Source organism: Dermacentor silvarum, chromosome 1, assembly GCF_013339745.2.
Source record: "Dermacentor silvarum isolate Dsil-2018 chromosome 1, BIME_Dsil_1.4, whole genome shotgun sequence".
In the NCBI taxonomy this organism is placed as follows: domain Eukaryota; kingdom Metazoa; phylum Arthropoda; class Arachnida; order Ixodida; family Ixodidae; genus Dermacentor; species Dermacentor silvarum.
This window is the reverse complement of record NC_051154.1, coordinates 249,039,053-249,051,793: the sequence shown is the minus strand read 5'-3', so window position 1 is coordinate 249,051,793 and position 12,741 is coordinate 249,039,053. Positions and strand designations below refer to the sequence as shown.

At 44.9% G+C, this 12,741-nt stretch overlaps 1 protein-coding gene across 1 annotated transcript; it reads left to right on the top strand.

Annotated features, from left to right (window-relative positions):
* Nucleotides 1-270: 270 nt before the first annotated feature.
* On the top strand, nt 271-12,204 carry LOC125942472 (uncharacterized). The gene is made up of 3 exons (XM_049660662.1): nt 271-565; nt 6,158-6,389; nt 12,118-12,204. The coding sequence occupies exons 1-3, from the start codon at nt 414-416 to the stop codon at nt 12,202-12,204; spliced, it is 471 nt and encodes a 156-aa protein (XP_049516619.1). The 5' UTR covers nt 271-413.
* Nucleotides 12,205-12,741: the final 537 nt, after the last annotated feature.

The following is a 12,741-nucleotide window of genomic DNA, read 5'->3' as shown; positions in this document are numbered from 1 at the left end:
AGCGCGCGCGCAACCACGAACTTCGTCGTTCTCGCCTCAAGGGGCCAGTGTCACCACGCGCCAACTTATTTCGCGTCAATATTCGAAATCATTTTAACATTGTCGCATTTTCTGTCTGTGGGTAAATTCTACATTCTGCTATGGGTAATAGACTTCAATATTAACTGTAGATAATTCCACTGAACATAGTCTTACTTGTTTTTTTAAGCTGTGTTTCTCCCCCAGTCTTCTTGGTCCCGTAGTGGGTATGCACCATGGTAGAGGAAGCAAGCAAGCACGCGCATCCCTGCAGGCCTTTGATCCCCTCGCGACACCCAGAACACTTTTTTTCAGCGAGCCTACGTTCAGTCGCTCGTCGCACTGCACCTCGTGTCGCTGTTCTCGGAGCCAAGCAACCACATTTCTCGTTCACCATGGACGCACACTACAAGGGCGCCGACGAGTCTAGCACGGGCGCCGCGCGAGCCGATACGACCACCAGTGCTGCCGGCACCAAGCGCCAGAAGAAGCACAGGTCGCACGACGGCAAGCGCCAGCACACGCTGTCCATCGAGGAGGCAAACAAGTGAGTGCCACTCGGGCCCGGCCCCTTGGCTCCAATCCCTGATTGGCGTGTCGTTTGCAAGGACGCACGCAATAACCGCAGTGGTTATTGAGGAACACGCGTGTTCCTCGAACGGGGGCTTTGGTTGGAAGGAAGGGGATATAGTTTTGGCACCGGTATGGGAGCCCGCGAAAATGGCTGCCGGCAGTGTTATTTGATTGATTGGTCTTGAAATTTTTGCTTGTGAATGAGGTGGCACGGGGGGCACGGTCATAGTGCAAAAACGTATATGTGAAGCGTAGGAAGCCGTTCACGGGTTATATATAGTGCAACAGATGGTTGTCTGCTGCGGACAACAGTCATTTACACGTCTCTCTTTGAAGGAGAGACATGACGTGTGTCGAGTGAGCTCCTGAACAACTCCTGTGCAGTGTGGTAAACGTGGTATGCATCATTTATCCTGCATGTCTGTCGCATTTCTCTCGCATTTACCGCTAAATCGGCACTGCACTTTGTTCTCGTTACGGTGGACGGGGCAGTAGCAGCTAGTGGTTGGGACAGTGATGTGGTTTTGGAACGTAAAACCTTAGAAAGAAGAAGAGGTAGTCAAAGTACTACCTGCAGTCGCTAAATGCCAACAGCTCAGTTCCAGTGCAATTGAAGTGCGTGAATTTAAGCGAAGCTTTACTGGCTCACAATTGGCGGTGGCGTTGTTATCACGCAAAAACTGATGTGTGGCGCATACGCGCTTTGCATATGCGCGTATGAGCCAGGGGTATGCGGGTATGAATAAGGGATAAGAAAGAAAAAAAAATGAAGGGAAGAAATAGAAGAAGGAAGATAGAAAGAGCAGGTTTGGGGAAAGCTGCGCTGGCGCCGGATCACGTGACGCGCGCAACCAATCAGGGTCGTTTGGTGTGTCGCCGGGAGGGAGCGGGAAGAAAAGGGGGTTCGCGCACGCTCCGCCGGGCTTCCTTCGCCGTCGAAGGACGCGTGGTGCGTTCCGCCGAGACGCAGGCTGTGTTTGAGCGACGGTGACGCAAACTCGCTCGGGAAAGGGCTCGTCGTCGACTTGCCGATTCTAGCGCGAGGGCTTCCGTAGCTCAGGCGCAACGCCAGCGTCGTCTTGCCTTCCAGGAACCCGACAACGGTGGTGCACGCTTCCGCAACGCTGCCGCCAACTTCCCCGGTGCGACGGCACGGTTTCAATGCGAGTTTCTCAACCGGAACTTCGGAGACAGCTGCAGTGCGTGTGACCAGTTGTGGTTCGATCATAACGTGGTACTCGTCAGTGTAATTCTTTCGGAGGAACACCGAAGAAACGCACAAGCTTCTCTCACCCCCATTTCCTCGACAGGGGAGGGGCTGCTTATCTTTTTGGTGTAACCTAGGAAAAAGCAAACAACGCGAAGCCGCATGACGAATTCCCATGTGTCACGAATATTGCTCGTGATGCATCACTGTTATTCCAATATATACAGTGTTTGCGCACTTTGGCTTTACGCAACTTGTACTAAACCCACATACACGGTGGTTAACGTGTCAATGACGGCCAAAAGTACCACTTGTACCTCACGGTGTCATAAATCGGTTAGGTTAAGTGACTGTCGGCTGCATAGTGACGCGCTTGCTGCCAGCTTAAAGCGCAACTATTGGCAACATTTCGTCAGCGCTATACTCTGCTGCATGTGACACAATGGGTGCACCGGTAGTAATTTTTTCCTTGTTAGTGATTATTTTGGCTGCAAAGTATACTCAGGCTCTAGTGAAGAAGAAATATTCGCCCTGAAAAATTCGCCAATAAAGAAAGTTCGGTCCTTGGACCAGGATGAACTTTACTTCACCTGGGAAGCTCTCTGAAAAACTCGTATGAGTTTCCTTTATAGATTCATGCTAGTCAAGTCGACGATGATTGTTGCCTATCATGAAATTTCCTCCACCAATTTAGCGTTACAAACATTATATAAAAATGCATGTGTACTTGACCATATACAGCAGTCAGGGATAAGAAATTGGGGCGCTATAACGTAAAGCTATTCCAAACTTTTCTATTCCATTTCTGCAATCAGCCCACCACGATTGGTCAAAACATTTTCGGGCCACTCCCAACTTCGTCTGTCTCTCAGGCGACGTCCCGAAAACCGCGATAGCTCTCCATCTGATATAAAGTGTACACACTGATTATGCATGATTAAACCACACAAACGAAAAATATTTATTCCTGATTCGACGTCTTTTCAGCATTAGCCCTCTGCTATTGGTCCACTGTTTTCGCATTGCGTCCACTTCGCCTGTCTGTCACGCGACCTCACAAAACCGCGATAACTCACCGCGTCAAAGGGACGTGCACGCGAAAGAAATCAATAATATGCCGAGCAAAACAAAATTTTTTTCAATAGCCAGAGACTGCACAGTTCCCCAAAGAATAGAAGATGGCTTGCCGCTGATCGCTCAGGCCCTAGCTACTCGAACCTGCCGGTGATAATGTACTTATTTGCGCATAATAAACGCTTTTTACGCTTTTTATTTGGCAGTAAACCGTTATCGAACCCTTTCGGCATGCATATGACATCGCTCCGCCAACTCTTCCTTGCTGAGGATCCGTTTTAGCGGCATTCTTATCCTTCCGATGCACGCCACCGCGACTTTCGACCAGTCACCGCAAGCTAAGCAAGGCGAAGTGAACCAATCGGAGAAGCCGGCGCCACCCTCTTCATGCGGTTATCTGTTTTCACTGTGCTAGCTCGGCCTCATCGAAACTCTCTCTACTAGAGCGTGCTCCTTACCTCTTGTCAGCCAATTAGATAAGAAAAACAGCTGAGTATAGACAATGTTATTGATTTTGAAAGCGAACAAAGGTGATCTCCGGTAAACGAGGAGAGTGTTTGATTGGGTTGTGCAAACAACGCTGTGGCTCACCGCCCGATGCTTGCGTGGGTGGCTACGTAAAAAATTTGAAGTCAGGAGATTAGAATAAAAGCAGTTTAGAATAGCTTTATGTTATAGTGCCCTTGTTCCATCTGCATGTTGAAATTCAGCGCTTCTGGCACTCCTATAGATAAGCTGAAGATAAGCGAGTCGGATTAAGGAGCAGTTTTCAATCGTGCTACTGGTATACCGGAAGATCACATGTTTTTGCAAGCTCTTTCATATACGAGGATGATTTTGTGTGTGGACTCCGCCGACTTATTTAGGTTTTGTTTCTCTCTCTTATATTGTCGAAAAGTTTGGCAACCGTTCCTTTGCGATTCGTCCAACACATCATTATGTGCTCTTCTGTACCCTACGTCAATATTAGACGCTTCAGCTGCGTACTGTGTAGGGGCCTAACTGAGACAAGTGTTTGCAGGCAGGGCGCCATGACGTGTTCCGCCAGCGATATCTTAGACTTTTGTCCCTAAAGTTTAGTGTACCAACGACCTCTCATACGAAACGAGGCTTAGGGAGTTCAAAATTTATTTTACACTAATGGCAGAGTTCACAAATCTGCGGAGTCACCAGTCTGTGTTTTTCTTGTGTGTTATTCCAGAAGGTTCCGACATGTTCACCGTAATGTTTCTCCAGGGATGTCTGAATGCTCGAAACTTTCTAATAACGAATGTAATAATGTCCAATTGTAATTGGTTGTTGATTCGAATAGTCACCGTTCTTAAATGCCAATATTTTAATGATGCCTCGGAATGTAAAATGTGCGCAATAAGCAAACTTGGTGCAATAGCAACACCAATTTCGTTTCCGCAGGCATTGTATTGTCATAAAACATGTAAAGCTACGTCGTGGCGCAGGCTACGCCACTCAGGAAGTCGTGCCTGTACTTTATCGTCTATGCAGCGTTCATGCCAACTATGACAAATCATGTGCATGCGAAGAAGCTGCTTATCTGTTCCTAATACTGCATTTGTGCTTTCAATGCACAGCAAGCCAAGAGCTAATACCCTCTCTTGGGATAACCCTACAAGTCAGCCAAGCGGGGATTTTATTAAATGTTTTTTTTGTATGGTGTATCGTGGAACAGAGGAGAGATGTTTATTTGTGCTGTCTGGATTAAAAAGCTTGCCTCTTCTCTTAGCTTTCAGTAGCCGAATGAGTCAGTTATCTCGGTTCTACTTTCAGATAGTCAGATAGATAGTCATGGGAGATTCTTTCTCCGGGCCGATGGGTAGGATGTTCCATATGAAACCACACCTCGGGAGCGTTCTTGAGCTATAATGTTCTCCTCAGTTCTTTGGTGTCCACGTAGGCGTTCGACTTTGATTAGAGACATAGGTGTCCGTAGGTTTCTAGAGCTATTGTTGTAAATCGGGGTAAGAAGTGGCAGAGCAGTGATTTTAGTGGTATGCCGTTCATGGAGCCTGGCTGTCGGAGTGAATTAAAATGTCAGACGTTTGGTGGGTGGGCAGCGCTATCGCTTCGGCCATGGCAGTGTTCTCTGATAGTTATAGTCCGTAACCTGGATGGAAGGCCTGGTGTGATTGGTAAGAAGCACCGGAACACCAAGCGTAAAGTAGCCGTTGAGAACGTTTGCACTAACAGCTGACAAACTTGCTTGAAATGGTGACAATTGTGTTGTCATTTGAAAGAAACAAGTTTTGTAGTAGCACTTCCATGTGTTTCCAGCGGGCTTGATGGGATTGTTGGGCAATACACTTAGACATTGGCCTAGTTTGAAGGCGCGGGAGATTGTTCCAAGCTGTAATTGCTAGCGTAATGGAAGGTAAACGGTCGCTAGCGTAATACTGAAATCTTATAAGGGCTCTTCATCGAGGTAGTGTAAGCTATCTTTAGTCACTGCTTTTGGGAAATCACATACTTCCGTACCAGACGTACTGCGTATTGGCATCGTTGTAGTATATAACACGCCAAAGTACAAGGTAAGTGAAAGGGCAGTGCTTGGAGATACTTTCGTTGTTATTAAATGATTGTTATATATAAAAGCCTCTACAATCCTATTGCAGCATCTGCAGTTGAACACAAGGAAGTGTAGACTACGATGTGTAGTGGCTCTGACTTTACCAACAGTTCAGTTTCTTCTCAGTAGAAACAGGTTTATAGAAACTTCGTATTGCTTAACTATGGACACACCAACATTTCCAAGGTACCCGTATATAGGCGATGACCAGGACAAAATATATTTCTATAAAACGACGACTGAAATTACTTGAGGTAGCAAGTGCGGGACCCTTTTGCACACATGACGGTGACGAGGCTACGTTAGCAAGGCGCCAAGATTACGCGCCTAGCTAAAGTATGCGTTTGCGGCGGCGCGGCCTCTTCTAGAATGGACTCGAAAAACGATGGTTGTGGCCTTTGATTCTGGGACTCATATGCGCATCTTTTAACGCGTTTCCTTGTGTGCGTGTGATTAGACACATTGTAAACTAAACTTTTTCAGACATAATGATCCAAACCAGTTATACCAAGTATATAACTCGCAGTCTAAAGCAAACTTTGCGTGATTCGGAGGCACATATGAAACCCAAGAAGCTTTTGGAAAGAGGCTTCAAGCACCATACGGCACAGACCAGTGAAAGGAAGTAGAACTTGCTACTGCGAGTGAGAAAAAAAGAAGTGAATGGCAAATGTGCGCGCTATCTCTTCGTCTGCACCTCCCAGGAGTCCCGACTCGGCTGTGTCCAAGACGGAGACCAGCGCCAAGACCAGCAAGCAGTCGAAGAAGAGTCGTGAGCCTCGCGACGACGGTGGCGCGAGAGATGCGCAGAAACCTCCGGAAGGGGTCGCTGCTTCACCCGACGCTCAGGAGAAGCCGCAGCCCGAGCTCCCCCTTCCAGCGCTGCCTTCCACTTCCAGCGACCAGATCCCGGTTCACCTGGCTTCTGCATTCGACGTAAGAATGCATCTCTGTGTGCTCCTCAGATGTGCGAGATGTGTTCTCAAATTGTGTAAGGCAGCTGGGCTTGCTCGGCATTGTTCTAATCGAAAACACTCTTCCGCGGGCGTTAGATGCACATTGCCGAAGGGGAAAACACAAGGGACTCAAGAAAAACAGAAAAACAACTCTAAGATAGATCTTTATTTGAGAACGCTGAAGGTTAGTTCCTAAGTATATAAGCGAAAGCTCGTGAGCAAAAGCGCCTTTCCCATGATAGGCTATCGGCGATATCTAGCCAAGTCACAAGTTGAGGAGGGAGTGGAGTGCAGCGGAAAGTGCGACACGGACAGGTCGTGACGCGGAGTTCACCCGAACCAAACGGTGCCTCGAAATGTCGGGAAAAAAAGCGCAGGCTCTTTATCCAGGAGCCGAGGTGCCACTAGATCCATGATTGCCCAGAGTGCCATCAGCTGCTCGACGGCGCGTTTCGTTTTTCTACATATCGACGGTTGACTAATTTCACGTGCCGCGTGAGATGCCCTAGAAATGTTGGCAATGTTCTCATTGTCGGCATTTCTACAAAATACAAAATGCACAGGAAGTGTTCCAGACGACATGCACGAAGACAACTCAAGAAACACGAGGGCAGGGGGGGGGGGGGGGGGGGGGTCAGTGGCGTTGTAGACTAGTCGCCTAACGTCATCTTACTTTTTAAAGCCCGTAGCATTTTTGTTTGTTCCTGCCCCTTTGGTGTTAGGTTAAGCCGTTGATGTATTAACTGTTACCAACAATGGTTCTCAGCTGAGCAAGTTGGCACAGGATGGCATCACTTGTACTAATGTTATCGCAACGATCCCGCTAAAGCAATCATCCAAAACTGGCCATAATTGGCTAAAAAATGTGAATTAACTCATAAAAAATTTGCTTTGAATGGTAATTAGAAAGATGAAAGGAAGCTAACTGGAATTTTAAACGCTTGAAAGTACTTAAGATGCTATCTAGAGTCACACTGAAGAAATTATTTGCAGCACGGAGCAAGAGTTGGCAGGACATCGCGGCCATCAAAGCACCAGGTGAAGATAGAGGCATTAAACTTGTGTTGAACCTTAGGTTGAGACTTCGAAAAATGTTGGCAGAAAGCATTTCCAAGAAAAGGGATTTTCTTAATGATCTTAGATTGATGACAGCGTGAACATAACTGAAAACCAAATCCCGGCTGTGTTATATTGTTGTTGATGTACCCTAACCGCAACGAGACATGTGTTCTTGTGAGTTTTTTTTGTACATTTTTTTTATTGTAAAATAGGATTTGTCGTAAACGGTGAGGAGATAAAGAAGGAGCGTCTGAGTACACTGCTTTCTGATAAAGCGTCGTCTCGATCCTTCTCCAGTATATCAAACGATGCTACGCTTAGACACATTTAGGCACTGGTAGCTTCTACCTTGGTTACTTCTCTTACGTCTTTGTCTTCCGAAAGTGATGCATTTGTAAACAAAGGTGTGCAGCAGCATTCCTGTCCTTGAAAACAAACATCACCATTCATCGGGGTACTTAATTACCCTGAGACTTTACTCCCTTAGTCCGTCATTTTAAATAAGGTTTCCTTTGACACATATATATTTGCTTCAACGTGATTATGGAGATTCATGCACCAAAGCTCGTGTGAATTCCGCGAACTGGTAGCGTAGCCTCTTCGAGCAAATAGACACGGTCTTGTGGAATTGATGTGTGAACAGGCAATCCTTGTTCAGTTTATGTTGTGCTGAAGAAACAACTCTTGCACTCAATCGAGGCGCCATCTTATTGGAACGGCACACCGTTTTATGCAAGTATGCAAATGTGTGTGCGGGACCTAATCAAGCCCTCCGCATCTGATATGTGCAAGTCATTCAGATACCTAGCTGAAAAGAAATGCACCGACTGCACCTCTAGGCGGCTGTACATCTTTTGATGTACAGCCGCCTAGGTAATTATCGAGCTACCTGTGCAACTTTTTAGGGAATTATCGAGGCAAAAGTAATCAATTTCTGTTTTAAGCTGTTTCGAAGAGACAGAGTTAAGAGATGGCAGAGGCTTATTAGCTCTAGGGGGACAAATCCAGCAAGAATCTCGCCAGACTAGTAAACCTGCCCATATAAAAACTGCAAGACACGATTGGCGTGCAATTCAAACGCGAGAGCGACCGGGTGAATGGGTTCTCTGAACACCTTTCAAAACTATGTGGCACTGAGTTGAGCACTAGGTTGAAAGTAAGTACAAAGTCGTTGACATGCCTGAAAAAATAAATAGGATATTTACTGTGTTAGGCAACACTCTATAATTTTCTATAAACAACATTAGATAGGTTATAGCAGCACCTTCTAATCATTGACCTAAACACTCGATGAGGCGGCCCCTAATTCTCGAAGAAATTGAATTGCTTAATTGAATAAATAATGTTATGACGCTAATTAAGCTTTTCATTATTGCGGCACATATTTCAAGGCACGAATTGTAGCTAGTGAGTTTGCAAGGCGCATCTAGTTGGAATGAATTCTGAGCATAAAACCGGTTTCGAAATATACGGCATCATAAAAATGCACTATTCGGGTTACTTTTTCCATGACAGCGTTGATTTCTGCATTGAAACACAAAAGATTTTGGCACACACCTTAAATATAAACATATCGAAACTGGTGCAGTCCTGGCAATTTGTACCAAGTGTATACGCCTTGATAAGTCACTGACTACAATTGGTAAATTACAATATGTGCTGTCAACCCATTAGTAAAATTTAATTAGTCTGATTAGGATATTATTCAATTAGGCATTTTGCTTTCTCGTAGAAGTATTGGCCACCTCATTGAGTAATTTACCTCGAGGGTTAGAATTGTGCCATCTCCCACAGGCAATTCTTAAACATTTGATGCAGCTAAGAGAAGGAAACCGTTATGAAGCAGCAGTATTCAACGGTTACTTCGTCTTCGAAACTTCGTCACGGGCCTTCTTTCACATTTCCGATCACCATCGGGCAGGTTCACTTGCTTGTATAATAAATAATTACAATCGCCCACTAGAATGAAACTATTCAATACAAACTCCTCGTTGTATAAAATTGCAATCAAATCAATTCAGCATATTTAGTATCGAGATAAAAGTGGCATTTTCGACCATATTGCGAGGCATTAGCGTGTTAGCTGGCGCAATATTACATGCTGTAAGTCATGTACTGTTTTATCTGTTATCGCTCGGAGCGATCATTGGCAGATACACGTGCGCAATTTTCATTTGATAAGATGAAGGAAATATTCTGCAATGTCGACCCTAGTTCCTGTCGTCTTCGATTGTGGAGGGGGCACTTCCTATCGATGGACATATCAAACGCAAAAATATGACGTTTGCGCCATCGCTACGGAAAACATGCAATGAATTTCCTTTATATAAGGTGCAAGTAAAACCCTGGTCATATTCTGACGTGGTCGTCAAATGTTTACAAAAGTGAACAAAAGTGCAAATTAAAAGTTCAAATTTAAAGAACGACGTTACAACTCCACTAACTCACTGTATCTTGTCCGTACAGTGTATCGATATTCATCTCTCGGTATGGTGTTAAATTCTTGCAGCAGTTTCTCCTTTCCAAGGATCTCTGTTGCCTGCAAAGCATTTTATTACCTTTCAGACAATCACAAGTGTGACAAGTAGGCACCACGGTGCGCGAACAGTTTATTCTCGGCATTTTTAACCACTTATTACAAATGAGGCGCATTCGCTACCATGCTCGATAACCTCACACTATTCTTTGTTGGTAGAACTTATGAAAGAACATTCTGGCTAACGGTTTCTTCTTTATTTCTTTGTTTGTTTGTTTTTCACGGAATGACTTGTGTTGCTCCTCGCTGGATAATTATAACTAACCTGCTCAAGATGAGCACATTGATGATTGCGGCGCAGTTGCGTCTCCGAATTCAGCTGGCTCGATTTATTGTTCAGCGTTTCCTGGATTTCCGTTACTTTTACTGTGTTAAATGCATGTCCAGGAATTTTGGACATTTTCCCTTCGGTGATCTCTCAAACTCATATTTCGGAAATGGTATTCAGAAAAGAAATGCTATTTCAGAAGGTCGCCCGAATTTAAAGGACATTCATCAAGCAACGTCCACAATGTACACACTTTCATTAGCATGCGTATTTACTGCACGAGTCGTAACGGACTTGCTGCGTTGTAGCAGAATGTTGCTCAGATATAAAACACTGCTATAACGCAGCAGGAAAGTTAATATTAAGTGTCCAATATACGCATGATATTATAAAGGCGTACATTTTTTACATTGCCAAGTGAAAGCTGAAATTCGAGCAATCCCTTGAAATATACAGAATATTTAAATACTGTCCAATGAGTTAAGCTGGTGCATTGCGGTGAAATTCGATTGATGGGCGCAGTGACAATGCCCAAGATTCCTGGGCATTTGATGGGCTCTATTCCTTGGTTGTTTTGATGTCCGCTGTTGGCGCCGGTGACCGACGCAGGAATCCTAAAGTGGTTTCGAAGTAGTTTTAAAAAATACAATACATGTACCAAATTTTCGGCAGTGTTTCAGACAGAGATTTTACCCTTCAACCAGTTCGCTGATGCTTCAGCTGTGAATACCATGCCATTAGAGTGTGGTTGCGGCACTTGCTGCTGTGATTTGCTGACGCCAGGGTCTGCTGCTTATTGATAATCTTGCCCTGAAGTGAAATGAATAAATAACCCAGGAGGACGTAGCGAAAGGCTAGTGATGAAAAGGAATCAACATCAATACAATCAGGACATGAAAGAGAAGCAAGAAGATGGGTCTCTACAAATGATTTCTGTACTTTTTACAACCGCGAAGTGCCACCTCCACAAATAAAGACGACATGAACTGGAGTCAACATTGCAGAAAGTTTCCTGGGTCTTCTGAAATGCAGATTGCCCAAGCGCTTATGCTACTGTTCGCTCCAACCGATACCAGACAAAACAGTACAGGATTACCAGTACACATAATGCTGCGCCAGCTAACACGTTAATGCACCGCATTATGGTCGAAGGTGAAACGTTTATCTCAATTCTAAATATTTTTAATGGATTTATTGTGTTGTGTTCAAAAGCGATGAGTGTGTACTGAATTGTTTCCTTCTAAAGGGCGATTGTAAATATACGACATATATGAAAGCGAGCTGCACGAGCGCGATCTGAAGTATGAAAGAAGGCTCCTGAAGACGCGAGTTCAAAGTTTATCTTTCTAGTAACACTTTTGTTTTGCACTTTTGTTCACTTTTGTAAACGTTTGAAGATTGCTTCAGCATATGACGAAGATTTTCCTTGAACCTTAATTCTAAGGAATGAATTGCAGTTTTCTTTCAGCGATGGCCTACCGAACATATTTCTGCGTTTCAGATAAACATCGATAAGGAAATGGGGCTTAGAGTATTTCTTAAGCTCTTTCTTGTGTATTAGGAAAAACTGATGAAATGCAGCCTGCTCTTTCGGGGACATGTAGTGAAGTCGGATGCTCCTGCAATCGAAATACCAGCAATAAACTAAACAGTGTAGTCGCGGCTTTCTTCGATCGCGCTTCGCAAGTTCAATGGGAGTCAGTGAAAGAAGCATCAAATATTCGGCTGGGAAAAGTGTACGAGGCATTTGACCTTTTTTTCACCCGTCGTCTAGAAACGTCCTGACCCCTCCCCCCTCTCCTGATCTACATTGGTTCATTTTAGGGCTCTTTTTATTTCATGCAGCGACCTCCTCCAACTCGGGCTGCGCCTCAGGCTCAGAAAGATGGCGCTGCCATACCGGCCACTGAAGAGACGAAACCTGACCAGTGAGTGCAAGCAGGGAACTCGTTCCAACCAAATACAGTGCAGGAATAAGAAAAAGAAGTTAACGCCATCAGCAACGCTGACGCGGACTTCCTCGTTGTAAAGAAAAAAACAAAACAATGTGCAGATGTAACGCAGAAGTTGGAATCAGCGAAGTTATAGTGACACGGTTACCTGAATGTCAAGCACACAACGTGATGCGCACTGTTGTGATTACTTTCATCGTATTTAATGTGTCACATGTCACAGTGTTTATATTTATGCACCGCACAGGCTACGCCATTTCCGACATTGCTATGCGAAAATGCAGACACCAAATCAGGCCGGCGAAAAAGCCGCTGCGGTGGCTTAATTAGCGGCTATCGCATTGCGCTGCTAAGCACGGGGTTGCCGGTTTAATTACGACGATTCCGATGAGGACTAAATCAAAAGACACTAGGATGCTTTTATTTAGCTGCACGTCAAAGAAATTCAGGTGGTTCAAAATTAATACGAAGTGTTCCCACTACGGCATGTCTAATAATTATACCCTGGTTATTGCAC

Excerpts from the sequence above, each read along its gene's own strand:
- LOC125942472 (XM_049660662.1), top strand. The coding sequence starts at position 414 with ATGGACGCACACTACAAGGGCGCCGACGAGTCTAGCACGGGCGCCGCG. Across the intron at positions 566-6,157 it reads TCCATCGAGGAGGCAAACAA|GAGTCCCGACTCGGCTGTGT; the intron begins GTGAGTGCCACT and ends TGCACCTCCCAG. Across the intron at positions 6,390-12,117 it reads ACCTGGCTTCTGCATTCGAC|CGACCTCCTCCAACTCGGGC; the intron begins GTAAGAATGCAT and ends TATTTCATGCAG.